The sequence below is a fragment of the Lissotriton vulgaris genome, chromosome 5 (assembly GCF_964263255.1).
Source record: "Lissotriton vulgaris chromosome 5, aLisVul1.2, whole genome shotgun sequence".
Lineage (NCBI taxonomy): Eukaryota > Metazoa > Chordata > Amphibia > Caudata > Salamandridae > Lissotriton > Lissotriton vulgaris.
Window position 1 is genome coordinate 355,849,787 of NC_141693.1, and position 21,486 is coordinate 355,871,272.

At 48.0% G+C, this 21,486-nt stretch overlaps 1 protein-coding gene across 2 annotated transcripts in view; it reads right to left on the reverse strand.

Moving 5' to 3' along the window:
* Nucleotides 1-15,900: 15,900 nt before the first annotated feature.
* ECE1 (endothelin converting enzyme 1) overlaps nt 15,901-21,486 on the reverse strand; it is a 381,652-nt gene continuing 376,066 nt past the window's right edge. For both annotated transcript variants that reach the window (XM_086921670.1, XM_086921669.1), the window contains one exon: nt 15,901-20,165. In XM_086921670.1, the coding sequence (XP_086777796.1) occupies nt 19,989-20,165 (177 nt within the window). In that variant the 3' untranslated portion in view covers nt 15,901-19,988. The remainder of the gene's footprint in view (nt 20,166-21,486) is intronic.

Below are 21,486 nucleotides of genomic sequence, written 5' to 3' on the forward strand. Positions count from 1 at the left end.
ATCCGGAAACTTTTGCGTAGCATTACCCCTGCGCGTCGGTAGGCGTCATCTGCAGGCGTCCCCTGCGGCTCCGCGTCCGTCGTTGGCGTCGTGCGCCATGATGACGTCGCTGGAGTATATAGACGCCGCCTCCGCGCGCTGACGTCAGTTCTTTGCACACAGCTTTTCCGCGCCAGAACACGCAGAGCCAAGTGAGAACCAACACTGGTGCCAATTGAAACTAGGGCCCTGAAAGGGATGTCCTTAACCCTAGGTATCAGTTCGCAGAACGGGGAGGATGGGTAGGTCGGTAAGGAATCTAATCCTAACTAATGTTTCTTACAGATATATCGTTACCGAAGGTAAGTAACTTGTTCATCTGAAAGAAACACGTTAGTATTAGATTCCTTACCTTAGAATAGATACCCCAGCAATACCAACCCCGGTGGTGGGTCTGCGAACCAATACATTCCTACACCAGAAAGTCCTGGAGGACAGAACGGCCAAAGAAGCCATCCATCCGGACTTGACTGTCCAGGCAGTAGTGCCTCGCAAAGGTGTGCAGCGAGGCCCACGTAGCCGCCTGGCAAATGTCCTGCAAGGGGACTCCCCGGCCCAGGGCAGTAGTAGCCGCCGTGGCCCGAGTGGAATGGGCCCTCAGCCCAACAGGAGGCTCCTTCCGAGCCAAAGAGTAGCACGCTTTGATGCACAGAACGACCCACCGAGAGATGGTCCGTTTATGTACCGCCCGTCCCTTCTTCGCACCCACGTAGCCAAAAAGTTGGTCATCCACCCGGAACTGGCGTGTGCGATCCATATAAAATGAAAGCGCACGTTTTGGGTCCAGACGATGGAGCCGCTCTTCATCCTTTGAAGGATGCGGAGGCGGGAAGAAGGAAGGGAGGGTAATGGACTGCCCGATGTGAAAAGCAGAGACAACTTTGGGCAGGAAAGAAGGCCTAGTTCTCAGAACCACCTTATCTGGATGAATGGACATGAAGGGAGGTTTGACAGAAAGAGCCTGGAGCTCACTCACCCTCCTGGCAGAGGTGATGGCAACCAGGAAGGCCGTCTTTAAAGTCAGGAGACGGAGAGGACAAGAATGAAGCGGCTCAAAGGGAGCACACATCAAGAATGTTAGAACCAGGTTCAAGTCCCACTGAGGCATCACAAACGGAGCAGGTGGATACATGTGTGTGATGCCCTTCAAGAATCTCGTTACAATGGGGGACTTGAACAAAGAAGGTTGATCAGGCAGCCTCAGAAAGGCCGAAAGGGCAGAAAGGTAGCCCTTGATAGTGCCCAGAGCAGAGCCCTGCTGGGCAAGAGAAAGAAGGAAGGGAAGAACCTCAGAAAGAGGGGCAGAGAGAGGATCCACAGCCTTTGCTGTGCACCCTGCCACAAACTTGTTCCACCGACAGGCGTATACCGATTTCGTGGAGGAACGCCTGGCTGCCAGAATCACATCATAAACTTCAGGAGGAGAGTCAAATGGCCTCAACTGCCGCCGCTCAATCTCCACGCATGGAGGTGGAGGCTGGACAGGTTCGGGTGGAGGACCGTCCCCTGTTGCTGCGACAGAAGGTCCTCCTGAAGGGGCAGGCGGATCGGGGGTCCGACTGACATGCTGAGTAGCTCGGGATACCAGTACCTTCGAGCCCAGTCCGGAGCCACAAGGATGACTTGGGCCCGGTCGCGCCTGATCTTCAGCACTCTGGGCAGAAGTGGTATAGGCGGAAAGGCGTATAACAGACCGCAACTCCACTCTCGCCGAAAGGCGTCGCCGTGCGAGTGCCGTCTTGGAAACTCCAACGCGCAGAACTGATGACATTGCGTGTTCTCTTCTGTGGCGAATAGATCTAACCAAGGCTCTCCCCATTGCCGAAAGATGCCTTGTGCCACGTCCGAGTTCAGACGCCATTTGTGATCCATCGAGCACCGACGGCTGAGTTCGTCCGCCCTGGCGTTCAGAGAACCTGCCAGGTGTTGAACCGTCAAAGTCACGCCCTGACGTTCCAGCCATTGCCAGAGGCGCAGAGCCTCCTGGCAAAGGGTCCACGACCCCACCCCGCCCTGTTTGTTGCAGTACCACATGGCGGTGGTGTTGTCCGTGAACACCTGCACTACAATCCCGTTGACAAAGGGGAGGAACGCTTTCAGTGTCATACGAATCGCCCGCAGCTCCAGCAGGTTTATATGGAGCCGGGACTCCGCCGGAGACCAGATGCCTCTGATCTCTGCCTCTCCCAAGTTGCCTCCCCAGCCCTGGAGGGACGCGTCCGTCACAACAACGTGCTCCGGTTGGAGAAGGGAGAGGGATCTGCCTCTGACCCAATCGCGGTCCGTAAGCCACCACTGCAGTTGTCTTGCAGTGCTCTCTGAGATCAAGACATGGTCGGACAGGTTGCCCTGATGCTGGGCCCACTGAAACTTCAGGTCCCACTGCAGAGCCCGCATCCGCCACCGGGCGTGATGCACCAGAAGGATGCAGGAAGCCATCAGCCCCAGCAGCCGCAGCGTCAACCTGACCGAAACCCGGGATAACAGCTGAAAGATGGGAATCAAAGCCTGTATATCCTGGCCTCGCCGTTCCGGAGGATAGACCCGAAACTGCGCCGAGTCGAGAACCGCTCCGATGAAAAGGAGCTTTTGAGAGGGACACAGGTGTGATTTCGGCACATTGATGGAGAACCCCAGCTCGTGCAGGAGGTCTGCCGTCATCTGAAGGTGTTGGACGACTGTCTGGGGCGAGCCCGCCTTCAACAACCAGTTGTCTAGATAGGGGAAGACTGAAACCCCCAATCTGCGCAGATGAGCTGCGACCACCGCCATCACCTTGGTGAACACCCGTGGGGCGCTGGTAAGGCCGAAGGGGAGCACGATAAACTGAAAATGCTCGAGGCCTACCGTGAACCGCAGGTAACGCCGGTCGGCCGGCAGGACGGGGATGTGAAAATACGCATCCTGCAAGTCCAACGCTACCATCCAGTCTTGCGGGTCTAGAGCAGCCAAGACCTGAGCTAAAGTCAACATCTTGAACTTCTCCTTCCGGAGGAAGCCGTTGACGTTCCTTAGATCCAAGATAGGACGTAGGCCCCCTTTGTCCTTCTTGGGTACCAGAAAGTAGTGGGAATAGCAACCACGTCCTACTTCTGGCCCAGGAACGCGCTCGATGTCCCCTTGGCCAAGAGGGCCGTAACTTCCTCCCTCAGAAGTGCCAAGTGGTCCCCCGACACACGGTGGTTCTGCGGTGGCATGGCTGGAGGAGTGGTCTCGAAGGGGAGGGAGTAGCCCCTTCGGACGAGCTGCAGCACCCACCTGTCCGATGTTATTGTGCGCCAGTGGGAGAGGTGATGGCGAACCCTGCCTCCCACCGGTGTCACATGGGCCTGAAAGCTCGGACTAGGAGGATTTAGTGGCAGATGCTGCGGGGGGAGGTGTGGCCTGACCTCGCCGCTGTCCCCGACCGCCACCACGGCGGTTTCCACGGCCGCCACCGCGTTGATAAGTCTGTTGCGGCGCGTGGCTGGCAGCACGTGTGGGACCACCCCTTCCTTGGCCACGAAAGGAGCGAAACGAACCAGTTTGCTGGCGCTGGGTCGAGAGACCTAAGGACTTAGCCGTGACCCTGGAGTCCTTGAAGCGCTCCAGCGCGTGGTCCGCTTTGTCGCCAAACAGGCGACTGCCATCAAACGGCATGCCCATCAATGCATTCTGGACATCAGCCGAGAAGTTGGCGGATCCCAGCCAGGCGTGGCGACGAATCGCCACAGTCGTGGACATCGCTCTGCCCAGCGAGTCGGTCGTATCAAGACCACACCGGATGGAATATCTTGCTGCGTCTCGGCCTTCAATCATAGCCTTGCCGAGCTTAGCCCGTACCTCCGGGGGGCATTCAGGCAGCAGGTCCGCGACCGTGTCCCACAGAGAGTGGGTGTAACGGCCCAAGAGGCACGCGGTGTTGCAAGATCGCAGTCCCAGACTCCGGGACGAGAAGACCTTTTTGCCATACTGGTCGTACCTCTTTGATTCCCTGTCGGGCGGGGCCGACGGGAATGCGGTCTGAGAGGTGGAGGCCTGGATCACCAGACTCTCAGGGGTGGGGCGGGTGGACAGAAACTTGGGGTCGTCCGCAAATGGACGGTGGCGTCTGTCCACGTTCCTATCAACAGGCGAACCTGAAGCGGGCCTGGACCACGTGCCCAAAAGAACGTCCGTTAAGGCCTCGTTAAACGGCAGCAGTGGCTCCTGTGGGCATGACTGCGGTTTGAGAACCTCGTGAGGATGTTAGTCCTCACGGCCGCGACGGGGAGCTCAAGGTGTAAGGCCTTGGCAGCCCTCATCAACACCACTGAATAGGCAGCCCCCTCCTCCGTAGCCACGGTAGGAGGCGAGACAAAGCCAGGGTTGGGGGGAAGTCATCCAGACCACTGGCGTCACCCAAGTCACCTGTCCAGTCCATGTCATACTGACACTCGCGTGTCAGAGGGTCCTCAGACCCCTCCCACCCCTCTCCGTATTCTACATCCTCACCATACTCGGAGTCAACAATGTAGACCGGCTCCTCGGGGTTCACAGGCCCCATCGGCGTCGAGCCCGGCGTCGATCGACGCCGGTCCGACTCCGCGTCCGGATTCTGAGAGGGAATGGGGGTGGCGCCGCCCGGAGCCGGCGCCAGGGAACCGGCGCCGCGCGGGGGCGGCGCCAGGGGTTGCCCCGATGGAATCGGCGCCGGAGAGGCCGGTTGAAAAGCCGGCGTCGACCCTGAGGGCCCCTGCGGCCCCTGGATCGGAGCCGTCGGCGGCGCCGGAGCACCCGACGGCGTCGAGGCAGGGTTACCCGAGCCGCTAGGGCCCCCAGACGGGTTCACAGGGCCCTAAGGTGCCGCGGAACACGCCGGAGGAGACAGAGCCCTCATGGCCACGAGGAACGCCTCTATCTCCTCGGGGGACGCGCCTTGCCCAGGGACCGCAGGGTATGGAGCAGGCCTAGTCGGCGACTCACGCGGAGCCGCGGGGGTGGGGCCACCCGAACCCCCCGTCGCCTAGTGCGAGCGTCGGGGGGAGTCGGGGGTACGATGACGACGCCCCGACTTTGTGCTTCCTACCTGAGGAACCAGAAGAATGGTGACGACTCCCGGAGCTCCCGTGACGGCTCCGCGACCGCTCCCTCGATCGCTTCCTTGACCTCCGGCCGGACCGGGACCGCTCTCGACACGGGGCCGACACCCGGAGCTCGAGCAGCTTGCGGGACCGCTCCCGCCTAGCTTTATTAGTCAAGGCCCGGCAGTCGACACAGGCGTCCACGTCGTGGTCGGGACCCAGGCACCGGAGGCAGAGTCGTGATGATCCGTGACCGACATCGTCCGGTCACAGTCGTCACAGTTCTTAAAACCGGGCATCCTACCGGCACCGTAGAAGATTCAGAGATCAAAAAAGATCAAAAAACTTGGTCAAAGACCGGAGTACTGCTCTTCGGATCTGCGCTAACTGGCGCGGAAAAAAGAAGAACTGACATCAGCGCGCGGAGGCGGCGTCTATATACTCCAGCGACGTCATCACGGCGCGCGACGCCAACGACGGTCCCGGAGCCGCAGGGGACGCCTGCAGACGACGCCTGCCGACGCGCAGGGGTACTGCTACGCAAAAGTTTCCAGATCCAGACCGACGCCTGGGGATATTCTATGGTAAGGAATCTAATACGAACGTGTTTCTTTCAGATACGAAGAATACGAAGTCAAGCGTATTCTCAATTCCAAACTCGTCCGCAGAAGGGTACATTACCTCATCAGCTGGAAAGGTTATGGTCCCGAGGACCGTTCCGTGATTTCACAGACGCACCTTTATTGTTTACTTTGTCCCTTTTTTCCCTTTCCCCTGTGGTGGTATTATCTGTTGAGTGAACGCTACCTCCTCACAGGTCGCTCCATATAGGGGATAGGGTTACATAGCTTCATTCATCACTCCTGCCCTATCCGGCTTCAAAGGTTAGTGGTACCCTGTCGGGAATCTGACAGCTTCCTACACCAGGGTTGGCAGGGATTCAAGGGGCAACTCTCAGGTGCCCTCTGTGCACATAGTACAGTAAATCCCACACTGGCATCAGTGTGGGATTATTGAAAGGATTCGTTTGGTACCAAACACTCCTGTATTCAGTGAAGCCATTGTGGTGCGGTGGAACTAGAGTTGTCGAGTTCCCAGCCCATGTACTCTCTATGGCTTCACTGGCACTTACAAATATTAGGAGATGGTGTCCAATATTGTACAGGCACCTCTGCTCATGCAGATATGCCCTCACTTGTAGTATAGTGCACCCTGCCCTAGGGCTGTGAGGCCTGCTAGAGGGGTGACAGCTGTGTTGCCAGGCAGTGCTAGCTGGCATGGCACCCATGCAGGGTGCCCTGTTCACGTTGTCGGTTTCTCCCTCAAAGGGGCAGGCAGGCTGCATGGGCAGTGACATGGCCACAGTAAGGTGGGGTCCAAAGGGACCCTCTTCAGCTCTCAGGCACTTGGTACCCAGGGTACCATTTACTAGGGAATAACAGGGGGCAGAAGTATCAATTGGAAGTTTGTTTTAGGGAAGGAGCACTGGCACAGGGGACGTGGTTGGCAGAGACCCTGTGCACTACATTTGAAACCACATCAAAACCAGGCAAAATGTGTGGGGCTAACCATGCAAAAGTGGCACTTTCTCATGATTATATTTAATTTGTGTTTTAAAAGCACACAGTAGTTTCCTTCTGTTGATTGGATTAAAGGCGTCTAGGATATGGCCCAGTTTTAGGATTTGATTTTTAGGTCTAGCCTAGAGCTAGTGCGCAGGCGCTGCTCTGCGAGACTTGTGGTGGAGTAGCCAATAGAAGCCCCGCCCACTTCCCACCCATATTTGCCATTTGCTTGCGTCATGGTCTGTCCTAAATGCTGGCTTCTGATTTGTCAGTAGGCTTGCGAGTCCCTCCTTAGTACCGCCTTCTCTTCATTAGTCACCTCCCATGGAGACTGGCCCCTTTACTTCGGTTGTTACACGGTCCGTCTTCTTTAGTCTTACAGCATTATTTTCATTAATGAGGTTCTTCTACTGCAGGCACGACGTGCTTTGGTGCCCCCCCCCCGCTCCCATTGTCGTGCCTTTTCCCCTTCCACCCTCCCTCCCATTGTCCGTGCCTTCTATGTTCCCCGCCCGTTGTCCGTGATGCCAACCATTCGCAATGCAATAGGACTTGCGTACATTTGAGGCCTATTGCATTGCAAATGCTTGTTTTAATCTCTTTACATGTCCATTGCTTTACTATTAAGGAGTAGGATACTTCGTACAACAAATGCCTGCCTCAAAGCACACTACGTGCTGTGACAGCCCCATACAGTAGAGGCCTGCCGCAAAGCACACTACGTGCTGTGACTGTAGCAGGAATCTTGGACTTCTAAGCTGGAAACAGAGCACTTTCAGAACATAACAGGAGCCTTGCAGGCACAGCCTTTTTCACGAACAGCCCCAGTTAAGGTGGAACAGCTACTCAGCAGCCTCAAACTCTGAAAAGATACAAACATTTTTTGCTAATTTCTCATGGTATGTTTTATATTTGACTTTTTCTTATTTCGCACGAAATACGCAGGGATTAGTTTTTATATCTTTGGCCACCTGCATGCATTTTTTTCAGTTTCTTTACATGCCCATTGCTTTACTATTAAGTAGTACGATGCTTGGCACAATAAAGGCCAACTCAAAGCACACTAAATGCTGTGACCGTAGCAGGGATCACGGGCTTCCAAGCTGAAGCAGAGCACTTACCAAGTATAACAAGAGGTCTGCGGGCATGGCCTTTTCACGCATAGCCCCAGTTAAGGTGGAACAGCTACTCCGCAGTCTCAAACTCTGAAAAGACAAAAACTTTTTTAGAAAATTTCCCATGGCATGTTTTATATTTGACTTTCTTATTTTGCACGTAATACTAAGGATTTGTTTTCATATCATTGCTGGAACCCTCAAATATACGAAATTATTCGACACTTTCGCTTTCTCTGCACTATTTTCTCTTGGACAGTGGGAGTACGGTCCAAACAACAAAGAGGGACGGGTGGCCTGTTTCCCACTCAAGGAGTGGGGAGGTCCAGCATAAAGGAGGCCTCAAAGAACGTACTTCAAAAGTGGGATTATGCTGTTCCTCTATCAAAGGTGCTGGTTGGAGTCACAAGTGACTTGGTCTCACTATATCCTAGAGAGGGCAAAGGTGGAGATCCATATGTTGGATCATAATAACCTCACACACCCTTTCAGGTGTCATGCTTAATCATCTGGGCTGCTCCTAGTTGGGTCAGCGGTGCAATACCCAACGGGCTCCCTAAAAAGGGGCTCTTTGTCAGAGATTTTCTATCCAACTGCCATGTGATGAGGTGCTGGTATGGGGCCTGGACTGTGTAGAAGCAGTGTAGTGATATAAAATAGGACTGGGAGTACCTAGAAGGGCACATTTTATTCTGGGGGTCTCCGTGCCTAAATAAAAACAGTGTACAAGGTACTCGCCCGAGGGATTTCCTAGCGTGGTGATGTCCTTGCTAAGGCGTGTGGATCAACATGTTTCTCGCTATCAATTCAATAACCCTGCGATTCTGCAGGACCTTAGAAAAAAAGCTATCTACAATTTATGGTAAGAGGCATACAAAATTGCGCACCCAGGTAATGTCTTCATCTAAATTTACCTTTAACCTGCCTATACTTAAAGGAAAGATTTGCGATATTGTAATTGATCACATGAACCAACATTGTCTCAGTGACTCCAGAGCATACTAATTATAAAAGTGTGTGAACGCCCAGAGGCGTTTGAAGGGCAGTTTTACAAATGGCAGAAGGTTTAAAACCAACAGTGGTGATTGTCCGCAGTGAGCTATGGTGACTGTTGCCCCTGTGGAAGAATAAAAATTCAAAACAATTGGATAGGCAGGGAGATTAAGGAACACTCCTAGTCCCCGGTTAGTACGTATAAACAAATAAAGAGGTTAAATAGGTCTCAAAAAGCCACAGAGACGGAGCGATGCAACTGGGGAATCACACACCCACTTTGGGTGGATAAGAAAGCCCTCACACACCGACCTAGTCAGTGTCATGCTTCATCATAGGGCCCCACCAAAAGAGGCCGAGTGCCTCTTTGGTGTGCTACGACGCCAGAAGACTGCGGAGCTGGTTGTGTGAAAAGGGCGTGCAGTGAGGTATAAAAGTAAAAGTGCCTAAAGGGTATCTGCAAAAAATATTTTAATGATTGATCCCTAGGACACGGTTAAAAGGGGTTGTGTCTGAATTGTTTGCCAAAGGTAATGGATTGGTTAATTCAGAATTAAAGTTAGTCAGTCAACATGTTTCTGCCTTTACAGTGGTTTAAATTTACCTAGGCATTCATCAGGACTAGTTTATACCCTGGCGGTATGGACACTGGTTAGAGGTGGCAGACCCGAGAGCAGAGGACGGCCCGGGACCAGGGTTCGATTCCCGGCGCGGCAGGTTTCTGGACCAGGGTCAGCGGACTCGATAATTCTCTCGCCTCGGTGCCCACTCTGATCAGCGATCACACTCGGCAACTCTGGGCATTAGCTTGCCTCATCCTCACTAACGGCCCCACCAGACCGCCGGGGATGCCTGGTCTCACCCTGGAGATACCCATTAAGGGACCATCTCTCAGGGAAGCCAGGAAGGGTTTCACAGCGGTCGAAGCGCCTTGGGACCCTCTGGGTAAGTAGTGCGCTATATAAATGCCTATACATTACATTACATTACTCTCTAATCGTCCACCCTAACCTGAAGGCGTGAAAGTGAAAAAATCAAAAATGTGATAAAGTGCATAAAAAAAGGGGGAAGAGCAGGTTGCTCATTCCAAAAACACTCCTGGTTTAGGAGTGTTTCTGCACTTTAGAATATGGCGCTAACTGCACCATGGGTCTCGGGAGGGGGGTTGGAGCGTACCTGGCACAAGTCGGGGTCCGGTCCTGAGGTTATACTAGGTGCAAAAGCGGGCTGAGAGCGTTGAGGGCGATGTGCCAGGTACGCTCCAACCCCCCTCCCGAGACCCATGGTGCAGTTAGCACCATATTCTAAAGTGCAGAAACACTCCTAAACCAGGAGTATTTTTGGAATGAGCAACCTGCTCTTCCCCCTTTTTTTATGCACTTTATCACATTTTTGATTTTTTCACTTTCATGCCCCCAGGTTAGGGTGGACGATTAGAGAGTCCATACCGCCGGGTATAAACTACCTGATGAATGCCTAGGTAAATTTAAACCACTGTAAGGCAGAAACATGTTGACTGACTAACTTTAATTCTGAATTAACCAATCCATTACCTTTGGCAAAAAATTCAGACACATAACCCCTTTTAACCGTGTCCTAGGGATCAATCATTAAAATATTTTTTGCAGATACCCTTTAGGCACTTTTACTTTTATACCTCGCTGCACACCCTTTTCACACAACCAGCTCCGCAGTCATCTGGCGTCGTAGCACACCAAAGAGGCACTCTGCCTCTTTTGGTGGGGCCCTATGATGAAGCATGACACTGACTAGGTCGGTGTGTGAGGGCTTTCTTATCCACCCAAAGTGGGTGTGTGATTCCCCAGTTGCATCGCTCCGTCTCTGTGGCTTATTTTTTTTTTTTGAAGAACAAAAATTGGCAGAAGAAATATCTACAGGAAGGACTCACCCAATAGTTATGGTCCCCAGGCTTCAACAGTGCCCGGTGGATTCACGCACAAGGCTTTACTTCTGTGTGTGAACTGGTGTTGGGAAGATAAAAACATGATATGTCCAACCATTGTAATTGGCACCTTGCTTGAGCCGTGACTCATCAAAACCCCCAAGAAGCATTAGGCTGTCAAAACGAAGGTTTATGGTACTGTAGTGTTATTGAAATTAAATGGCATTGTATAACTTGGTAAATAAAAGTACATTGTATCAACTTATAGCCTAACAGAATTGTACAGCGTTGTGGCAAGAAAAGAAGTGAACTGTGTTAGGACTCAAAATTTAAATTATTATGCTGGCCGTGAGTTGCATAAGGCGGTGCTTCGGGGGCAACCGTTGATCTACTACATGACAACCCACTTAAAGCGGTTGTTGACAAAATAACCTTATGGGCATCAGCAATGGTAAGGCAAAGGAAGTTTGAACCGTGCACGGGATTAGAGAAATACAACTATCAATTATGCCGGCAGGTGAATGCGTGGCGCTGCTATGGGAGTGGCAGTTTAATGTCTAGGGTGCCCTGGTTAACATAGCAGGTGGGAAAGCTGTAACAAACGAGCCCGCAGAGTTCCATTTAAATGCGTGCTTTGGAACAACCGCGTCAACATTCATTTAAAGCCCACGATCGTAAGTGTGGCGTTTTGTTAACATGCCGTCTCTGCTAGAAATGCATTAAACTAGGAGCCCGGGGAGTACATGGGGTTAAAGAAATACAACTATCAATTATGTCGGCAGACGATTGTGTGGCGCTGCTCTGGGGTGGCAGTTTTAATATCTAGGGTGCCCTGGTTAACATAGCGGGTGAGAGAGCTGTAACAAACGAACACCCAGTGTTCCATTTAAATGCATGCTATAGAACAACCGCATCGGCATTCCTTAGAGCGCTGGGAGGGCGGTACTCGTAAAGGAGTGCGCGATAACGAGCTCGTAGAGTGCTCGTGTTTTAGATGACCATTGTGCGGGGTCTTAAACTAGGTAAAAGTTTGCCTAGCGTGTAGAGTAAGTGGGTGTATCTGCATGGTTGCAGAGCCTAGGCAGGTTACTCACTGTTGCCGCGTTGTGCATGCGTCCTTTGACCTGCCCTCATCCACCGGGTCCGAGAGGTGCCTGTGCTGTGATTGATGCAAGGTTAAGTCAGACTTGAGTAACTCACGGCAAGCATAATGATTTTTAATTTTAAGTCATATCATGTTTTTATTTCCCTATCACCAGTTCACACACAGGAGCAAAGCCTTGTGCGTGAATCCACCGGGCACTGTTGAATCCTAGGGACCATAACTATTGGGTGAGTCCTTCCTACAGATATTATACAATTTTTGTTCTTCCACAGGGGCAATAGTCATAGCTTACTGCGGACAATCACCACTGTTGGTTTTAAAGCTTCTGCCATTTATAAAACTGTCCTTCAAACGCCTCTCGACGTTCACACACGTTAAGTAGTATGCTCTGGAGTCACTATGAGACAATGTGATCAATTACAATATCGCAAATCTTTCCTTTAACGCTTTTGTCTCCCACAACAGGTAGATCCAGGCAGGTTAAAGGTAAATTTAGGTGAAGACATCAGGTGGGTGCGCAATTTTGTATGCTTCTTACTATAAATTGTAGATAGCTTTTTTCTAAGGTCCTAAAAAAAAATCACAGGGTTATTGAACCGATAGCGGGAAACATGTTAACCCACAACCTTTAGCAAGGACACCACCACGCGAGGAAATCCTTTGGGCGAGTGCCTTGTACAGTTTTAAATTGGGACAGGAGACCCCCAGAATAAAATTTGCCCTTCTAGGTACTCCCAGTCCTATTTTATTTCACTACACTGCATCTACACAGTCCAGGCCCCATACCCGCACCTCATCACACGGCAGTGGGATAGAAGAACTCCAACAAAGAGCCCCTTTTTATGAAGCCCGTTGGGTATTGCACCGCCGACCCAACGAGGAGCAGACCAGATGATGAAGCATGACACCTGAAAGGGTGTGTGAGGGCAATATGATCCAACATATGGATCCCCACCTTTGCCCTCTCTAGGGTATAGTGGGACCAAGTCACTTGTGACTCCAACCAGCACCTTTGATATAGGAACCGCATAATCCACCTTTTGAAGTGGGAGTACGGTCACGTGGTTAAAGACATTGTCATTTACAATCCTAATATCTTTAATTCAAGCAACTGCGAGACCTATTGCATTTCCAATGCTTGTTAATCATATGGCCCACCACTACTGGAAAACTTGCATCTTGAACATAAAAAATAGTCTCCAAACAATGAGCTCAGCTTGGACCTAGCAATGCGAAAGTATAACAATGTTGATGGTTAACTTATCCGATATTCAACATAAGTATCCTGAAACCTGCTAAAAATTAACTTTGCTGAGATACAGGCGGCTTAAGGAAATATGGTTGAATGATATTACCTGAAAGCAAATTTTTTTGTTAAAAAATCTAATTGAGTTAATACTCGATTTTGGCCTCAAACAGCATGGAACCCAATGCCAGGGAAATCTTGGTCTGAAACTCAAGTGGAGAGAAGGCAAAGTTCATCTATAAGATAACTGACAATCTTCCGGTCTGTATGGATGGGGGGAGGGGGAGTTACCAAATATTTACTATAAACTCAGAGGAAGTTTATTCAGAGATCTACAGGATCAGGCGAAATTAGTAAAGATGTGGCTCAACCTTCTTCAAAGGTTGATTTCAAGGGAGGGAGGGGTATTTCAATCATCTGGCTACTCCCTTGGATAAATGTTTTACTATTAGAGACCATTCACTCCTTTGTTCTTGAAGAGAACATTTGCAACATGTGGCTTAAAATGTAAATGTCATGCTTCTTAGAGATTAATCAGTTTTCTGTTTTGTATCTAGTCTGGCACGAATTCACACCAGTCTAGATGGAAAAAAAACATTTTTTTCATAATTATAAAAGTTAATACGCATAGAAAGATTGTGTAAACTAGTGCCAATGTTTCTCATGTTATTCAAGAGCAGCTTTGCCAATACATCTCCAAAAGTACAGTCTGCTCCTATGCTGCTTCAGCTTAACGCGCCCACCCCCAGTCACTTGGGTGCTGGACAGTGCAGCTCAGAATACAGCGCAGATAATCTCCCAAATAGGATTATTTTTAGGTCGAGCATAGCATTGCAGCGGGGCATGCAGTAGTCTAGTATGCTGTGGAAGCCTCGCCTACTTTCCTCCCTTATTTTTGATTGGCTGGTGTCATTGTCCTTGGTAAATGCTGGCTTCCGATTGATGAGGCTGGTTAGTCCCTCCTTGTTACCGCCCTGTCTCCTTTAGTTACCTCCCACGAGGACTGGATCATATACTTGTGGTGTTACACTGTCTCCTTCATAAGTCGGCACTTTAGCTGCTGCGCTTGTTGATTTATTTAATTAATTTGCCACGCGGGCCATAAGGGAGCGTTTCTCCTCACTAATCGATCAAGCATTTGCAATGCAATAGATCTCGCATTTACGAGAGTTTGAGCTATTAACATTACAAATAACAATGCCTTTTGTTTTTGTTTTTAAAACAAATAAAAGGCATTGTCATTTACATTGCTAATAGCTTAAACTCTCATAAATGCGATACCTATTGCATTGCAAATACTTGTTTTTTTAAATTGCATGTTTTATCACAATATTTATTATAACATTATAACCATTATTGTAAGTCTTAAGCGAAAGGCTAAAGCCGAAATCTTCATTCATAGAAGTCAGACGTCAGTAAACGCAGATCTGCTTCACGCCAGATCCTCTAAAGCAGTGCTTTGCTGGCCCAGGTGTCAATTGCCCTAATGGTTTCTTTTGGTTAAGTTAACCCCCATCACGTTTTCATACACACACTCAGTCCTTTCGCCAAATGACATTTTCAACAGAATAAAGTCTACATATTTCAGTACAGGAGCGCCGCCGAGAGGCAGTCCTCTTTTTACTATTATTTTTTTCCAGTTCAATTAATTTTCATTGGTTTCGCAGAGAGGAAATCGACTAAAACGTTGCTTCAGACAAAGGATAAAGAACAGAAAAACCATAAACTGTAGAGAGCTGTGAATATAAAAGTTGTCGAACACAGAGTTAAAGACAATACATATTCGGTACTACTAGTACCATACTCTAGTAGGGGGAACAGCCTGCTTAGATCTGGTGCGTATCTGTTTGCTGCGCCACTGGCTAGTTTCGACGGCGCGCCGGGGTTCCACGGCACACACATTGGTTATTGCCAAGATCCTTGCGATTCCCAGATACTTAAATGTTTGAATTCACAGCCTTAAATTAAAAACACCCTAGGATTGTCCAGACCTGAAATTAGTTTAGTCTTTGATTCTGTGTATTCAAAAGATGTCACACTGTTGTGACAAACTATTTATAATCTTGAATTCTCCAAATTAAATTATGTGGACGTTTTAACACACTGAAAAAAGGGCAATTGTCTTTGAATGAAGGTTAATTAGGAGGGTGAAGTAAAACCCTCCTTGAAAAGACATCAGTAAAGAGTGGCAGCCATTTTAGGAGGTTGGTCCTAACCCAGTCCGAGGAGGAGTCTACATATTACTTCGAGGGGATATTAAGTTTTGAAATATTTTTAGCACCCAGTTTAATAAACTCCAGTAGTATATTTTCACGCCCAAGTAGGTGGTACTCAGTATGAAAGATGGAAGTGCAGCGAGGGAGGCATTCATATACCAGTAATTTCACTGCACTTGGAGACGGAACCCTCACATTGAGAGTATTCCTATCTCAATCAGAACATTTGTAATTCGCACTACTTACCCATGAGGGTATCAAGGCGCTGGGGTCATGGGCGGGAATGCTGCTACTGCTCGAAAAGCCAGGTCTTGAGGAGCTTTCTGAAGGTTAGCAGGTCCTGGGTCTGCCGTAGGAGGATGGGGAGGGTGTTCCAAGTCTTGCGGTCAGGTGGGAGAACGATCTGCCGTTCTCAGCTACAGTGGCTCATTAGAGGTTTTCATTTTGCTCTTGGATTATTCAGTATTTTTCGGAGTTACACTTTAGAGAACTTTTTCTATTTTGACACTTGATTTGAATGCATTCAAAACTTCCAAGATCACTTTTCCTGGTCATTTACAACATTTCTATATTTTCTACTGGGCTATATTTCAACAAGTGGCATGCTGCCACGGAGCTCCAGTCTTTGCATCAGGCCCCACATAAAAGGACAAGAAATACAGACAACAACTTCTTATCCAATGTAAAAAGTATTTATTTCAATGAAGGCATCCACATTGATCAAAAATGAGTTTAACCACACATAGAAAAACCCCTTCCATCTTTCAGGAATAAAAATGGGGGAATCTTTCCAAACCAAGAGCATGTCTTTCTGTGGGCGTGCAGAGTCTGTTCAGCTCTCGACTCCCCAAGTGGTTAAGGTCAGTTCAGAAACAGAAAATACAAAAATAACACGATGTAACACACAAAATACACAATCTTAACAACTAGTCAAACTGATTTCCCTCTATATTTTTTTCATTTTTCTCTGATTGAAGAATCTTACTCTGGCTTACAGTCCCTAAAAGCATTATTGCTTGCTCCCTGGTACCTCTAACCCTAAAACATCTGTGAGATGTAAGTTAAGGAAGGAGACCCAGAGAGCCGCAATAGTGTGTCTTGTACAGGATGAAGATTTAGAAGAGAGAAAAAAATACACACTACAAAATATAATAAGTAAAGCCAGATTGGACTGATGAGTCATTGCCAGAACCAAAGAACCAAGACACTTTCATGACGCTGGGGGGAGGGAGAATTCTCAATTGTACAGATTAAGACAAAGGTAAGCACCACAGTGTACCTTAAAATATCAAATTCCTCTCGTCTCAGTCTTTTGGCCTTCTAATTTAGATCAAACAAATTGCAGGGGCTGAAGGCAAAGCGTAATTGCAAAATCCTCTTACACTGCTTGCTGTTGCAAGCTGGTAGCACAAAGTCGGACTCTACTCAGCAGACTTCAGAGCCTCGCTGTGAGTAAGTAAGCAGTGGCCAATAGTGAAGGTTCGTGGTCAGGAAAGAACCTAAAGGTCACCTTGTGATCAGGAAAGGAGTCTGCAGTGTGGTCTTCTAACAGGAAAAAGAAACCTGCTCTGGTGATCTTTGGTAAGACTGCTACCCTCCCAAAAGTGCTATCGACTAAAATGCTTAGAGCTGCTGGAAGGAAGGTGATCCCCACAGACTTCTTGGTAGCTGGCAGCTTTGTGACTTTAGCTGAGGAAAGGTGGTATTTTTTTCAATGCTATCGGCATTACAGACTAATAAACTCCATTTTTCATCTCTAAAGATAACCATTATGCATGCTGGTGACCAGTGGCTTCATTTTCCTAGTGTAAGGCCAGATATACAAGACCAAGAACACTCAAAGCAGTTGGCTCAAACAACTGGGACTCAGAGGAAGTACTTTTCATTCTAGACAAATATCTTTTTTCAGCCTTCAAGCTCACCTTTGTCACCATCCAAAACGGTTTTCTGAAACCAACCTTAAACACATGCGAAATCCAATGTGTCTAAATCTGCAAGAGGCTTAGCAACCTACAAATCTAAATTAGACCTGACTGTAATCCACCCGGATTCAATCAAAGGGCTGCCCTGGTGAGGTCAGAGAAAAGCCTACAAAGTTGTCCTTTTAGATTTGTGGAGGAAATCCCAAAAGACCATGTGGCCAAAAGGGCTGGCACAGACTACAAAGCAGAAGTTGTCCACCAAACGTTTGCAGTGGAGTCCCACAAACAAATGTACCTCCTTATCCCTCTAACCATCCCACTGAGTTATATGCTTGGGCACGTAAAATGCACTACTATTCCGAGTGGCTTCTTCCTCTTGTCCACTGAACACAATCTTGTTTGGAACTAATGTGAGGCCCTCTGCTGCCTCAAGGAGCACCCAAGGTAAAGTTCAGAGGAGATGGTGCTATTGAGCAGGCTGTGAAATCCTCTGCTCCTTAATTTCTCAAAGGCAATGGCTGTACACATTTTGGGATGCTCAGGATTCTCCAATGTGTACCAAAGTCGGAGGTGTGGAAAAAGTGGGAAATATGGTCACAAGAAAATGCACAGTCATTCTGGCAGCATTTAAAGCAGTGTTACAAGACGAGGGGGATACAAAGGTGTTTGGTTAGAAGTTAGAACCTATCAACAAGGAAGCAAGTGCAATTTCCATTATGCAGCATTTTGGGAATATGGCTGTTTTTGTTGTAACTAAATGATAACCATCCTTCTCCCTCGTCCATAGGCCAAAATAAAATTTCACAAGAAAAAAATGCACATTTACATTACGTATCTATATAATTAGTATGCTTGCATCTCACTTTTCATAAGCTCTGGAAAGATAGACCACACTACTCCAGCACTAAGATACAGAATTGTTCTCCATAGGTAGGGGAACCTCTGTCGCCCAACACAGTTCTGTAGGTGCAGTTCAATCAAAAATCTACGTCAAATCCTGCACCTCATCCGAAATCTCCATCAAATCGATAAAACTTGTAAGAAATTGTAGCATGCTGAACGATGGGAGATTCAATGTTCAAATTTAAGAGATAACAGTAACAGGTGGAATGTAATGTGCATAAGTCAGCAGCAAGAAAGTAAAAGTTGAAACCGATAGGATGAGGCTCAAAGTTTGCAAGTGACGCTTTGAGAAGCTAAAACAAGCAATGAGGCTGGTGAAAGATTATTTACAAACAAGAGTATCGGCTTCTGGGATGGGGGCACAGATCAAGGAAATCTACTACTTCTCTAATTCACACTCTCTTCTTTAAGGCAACGTAGAAACTATTAAGGCCTCTTCAATTTTCCCACATACACAGTGTTACATTAGAAAAGTACAATAAATACACAAAGAGTTAAGTCCCTGAAAAGTTCCAGTGTACTCCACAAAAAAATCAAAAATATATATTTTTCCAAAACAGTCTCTAGAAAGCACTGAACGTTTGTCTATAGGTCTATGCATGTGTATCTATATAGAACGGGAATTTGAATGTGTAGATCAAAGTTAGAGTTTACCAAAGTGGCTAGGGCTGTGCTAAGTGCAAGAACTTCCACATTCCGGATGATGAACCTCATAATCGAGACATGCAGCACTCTAGGATCATAGCAAATTTATATCCACCTGTAAGAACATTATATCCGCTACCCCAGTATCAAGACGCCATACATTCATACAGAGCAAAGCATTTGTTTTTCGGATTAATTGACTCTCTGAAAGGTCTGTCAGACTGTGGTCCACGTGGCCAGATCTCAGGAAGAGGGATGAAGTGTTGCTCGCTTACCCTCCAACACCTGCTGCATTACAGATACACTGGCCTGATGAGGATTAGTCCCAATTGACTGCAGAACTACCAGTCATTTTTCTCACCATACACAACTCTTAAAGTACCTAATTCTTGACACATCGCATTCCCAGCTGTTATTGCATTGATCTCGCCTTCACATGCCCAACCGGATGTGGCATCCCCTCCAAAATCCTTTTGTCCCTAAACATGCATCTATGGCAACACCATATGACTCATTTCCCGTTTTCAAGATCACCTGTGGGAAACGCAATAAATTACATGGTGGGGAAAAAAGTACTACGTTCCATTTGTGCGCTGGAGAAGCCCATGCAGAAGGCACTTGGGCAGAAAGCTGCAATCAAAGTTCAGTTGCAGGACTCCTAAAACTGCAGTCTTCTCCAAAAGAGCACATGCAGTTGTAAAACAACCTTATTCAATGTCAAACACTAATTTTTTTATATTGGGACAGAAACAAACTTGGCAGATTCCGTCCAGGTCAAACTGGTCCTGGTAGTGTTCTTTGAATAACACAGCATTTACCGTGGAGCAATCCAAAAATCCATGGATTCTGGCTGTGGAAATATCCCAGAATTAGGCAGCATGAACTTTTTTTAGTCATAAATCAAGTGAACTTTGAAAGCAAAGAAATATAATCTTGTGTATAAATACACATGCATATGACCCGTTCAACTAACAAACCACATACATATAAAACTTTTCACAACCACAGATTTTTCACATGGGGTTGTTCGAGAAGAATTGTGAGGAATGCCCCAATTCCTGCTAGAAACGCTTCAAATCCTTCAAAAATGTCCAGTCCATTGTCAGAGCAGAGTGGGGAGCACGAGGAGAGAGAACTATGGACATCAACTCCCCAGGTTGGAAAAAATATATAGGTGGAAAGAGCAGAAAGGTGGGAACAGAGTCTGTGGGCAGCTGTTGCAGTCTACGCCTTTGCTACATCTGGTTGTCCTCTCCAGTTCTCCCTCCCGGGTGGAGGAATGGTTCTGCTCTGCTCACCAGACTTCACACTTGTCCATCGGATTCATCGGAGACCCTGCCGGGCACCTGAAATGATGCGAGAACTCTGGCGAGTTGGAGACCGTGCCAATGACTCGGAAGCGGGATGGACTGTGAGGGTCTGTGATGAGTCCCTCGTGGGAGCTTTCCGGTGTGCGGACAGAACACCATACCTGTAAAAACAAAATGAATCAAAATTTTTATTACATTATTGGTTACAGCCAACCCTAATTCCTCAACGATTTGACAATGTATTACCTACTACCTTTGGTCCCCTCAGTAAACAAAGTATAGTACGCTCTCCATGTGGATTGGGACTATAGAACGGTGCAACATACGAGGACTTAAAAATAATGAAGCTTATGGTCCTGAACACGAAGGTTCCTCCAAGCACAGTTTTAAAACGAACAACTATGATTTATTGCCTTTTCTCCTAGCAAAGGCACAACCTGAGAACCGGGTTTACTATCTCTCCTACACAGTGGCCACCTGCACCAGGTGCTTGCAAGAGCTCCTGCCTTTCACGTATACATTTCGGAGGAGTGGTCATCACGCCTTCTAAGGAAATACAATAATATAGATCTTTCTTAGCCTATCTGCAACGGCCTTGTTACCAGTCGAAGGACACGCTTGCATTTATTTGAGAGAAACTCACACTCCAGAACTTGGCCATAGGGGATCCAACATAAGGTATGGGGTAGAAGGCGCACAATATTACCCGGCCTCCCAGGGACTGTGACAAACTAGCCTACCTCAGGGGCTCAAACACTGAACACAGAATATGGATCACATTGAGGGACGGCTCCCTCCCTTTCTTTCCATACTGGAAACAATTTAGGCGTTGAACTACCTTGACCATCAGCTCGAAATAACTAGACTGTCACCTGACAGTCCACCAAGATGGGGATTGGGGGAGGGGAATCTCTTGCAAATATATCCAATCAAGGCCAAAAAATAGGGAGAATGCCATGTCATTTCACCCATAGAGGGGTTGTGCCTTAGGCAGTATGGAACTGAGGCACAGGGAAGAATAGTAAGTGTTAGATGTATGCAGGTCGTGTCTAACAGTTTCAGAGCCACTCCTTCCTCATTGGGGGTGAGAGGAGCACACAACCAAGCCACCCCAATCTATCCCCGCCAGCAATGCAGTCTAAATGGTGCCCTTTTGCTGGAGGATACTGATCGGCTTAGCCCAGGCTTAGGCCTGCTGTTTACTCCAGGAGAGATAGGACTTCACAAGCTCTCCTCCAAGTTTAAAGCACTAAGGCTATTGGCACAAATGCATCACCAACCCATACCAACAAAAAAGCACCCACATGATTAAATATGGTTCTTGAAGAAGGTAAACTCATACACATGTAGAATAGTTAGACTGTCCAGCATTCTTTGCAAGAATACGGCAATCCTGACTACATTCAAGAAACTGCTAATTTCACGTTGGCCCAGGATTCTCCTCAAATTGGTCCCTAGTGACTTGGGAAAATTCATGTGATT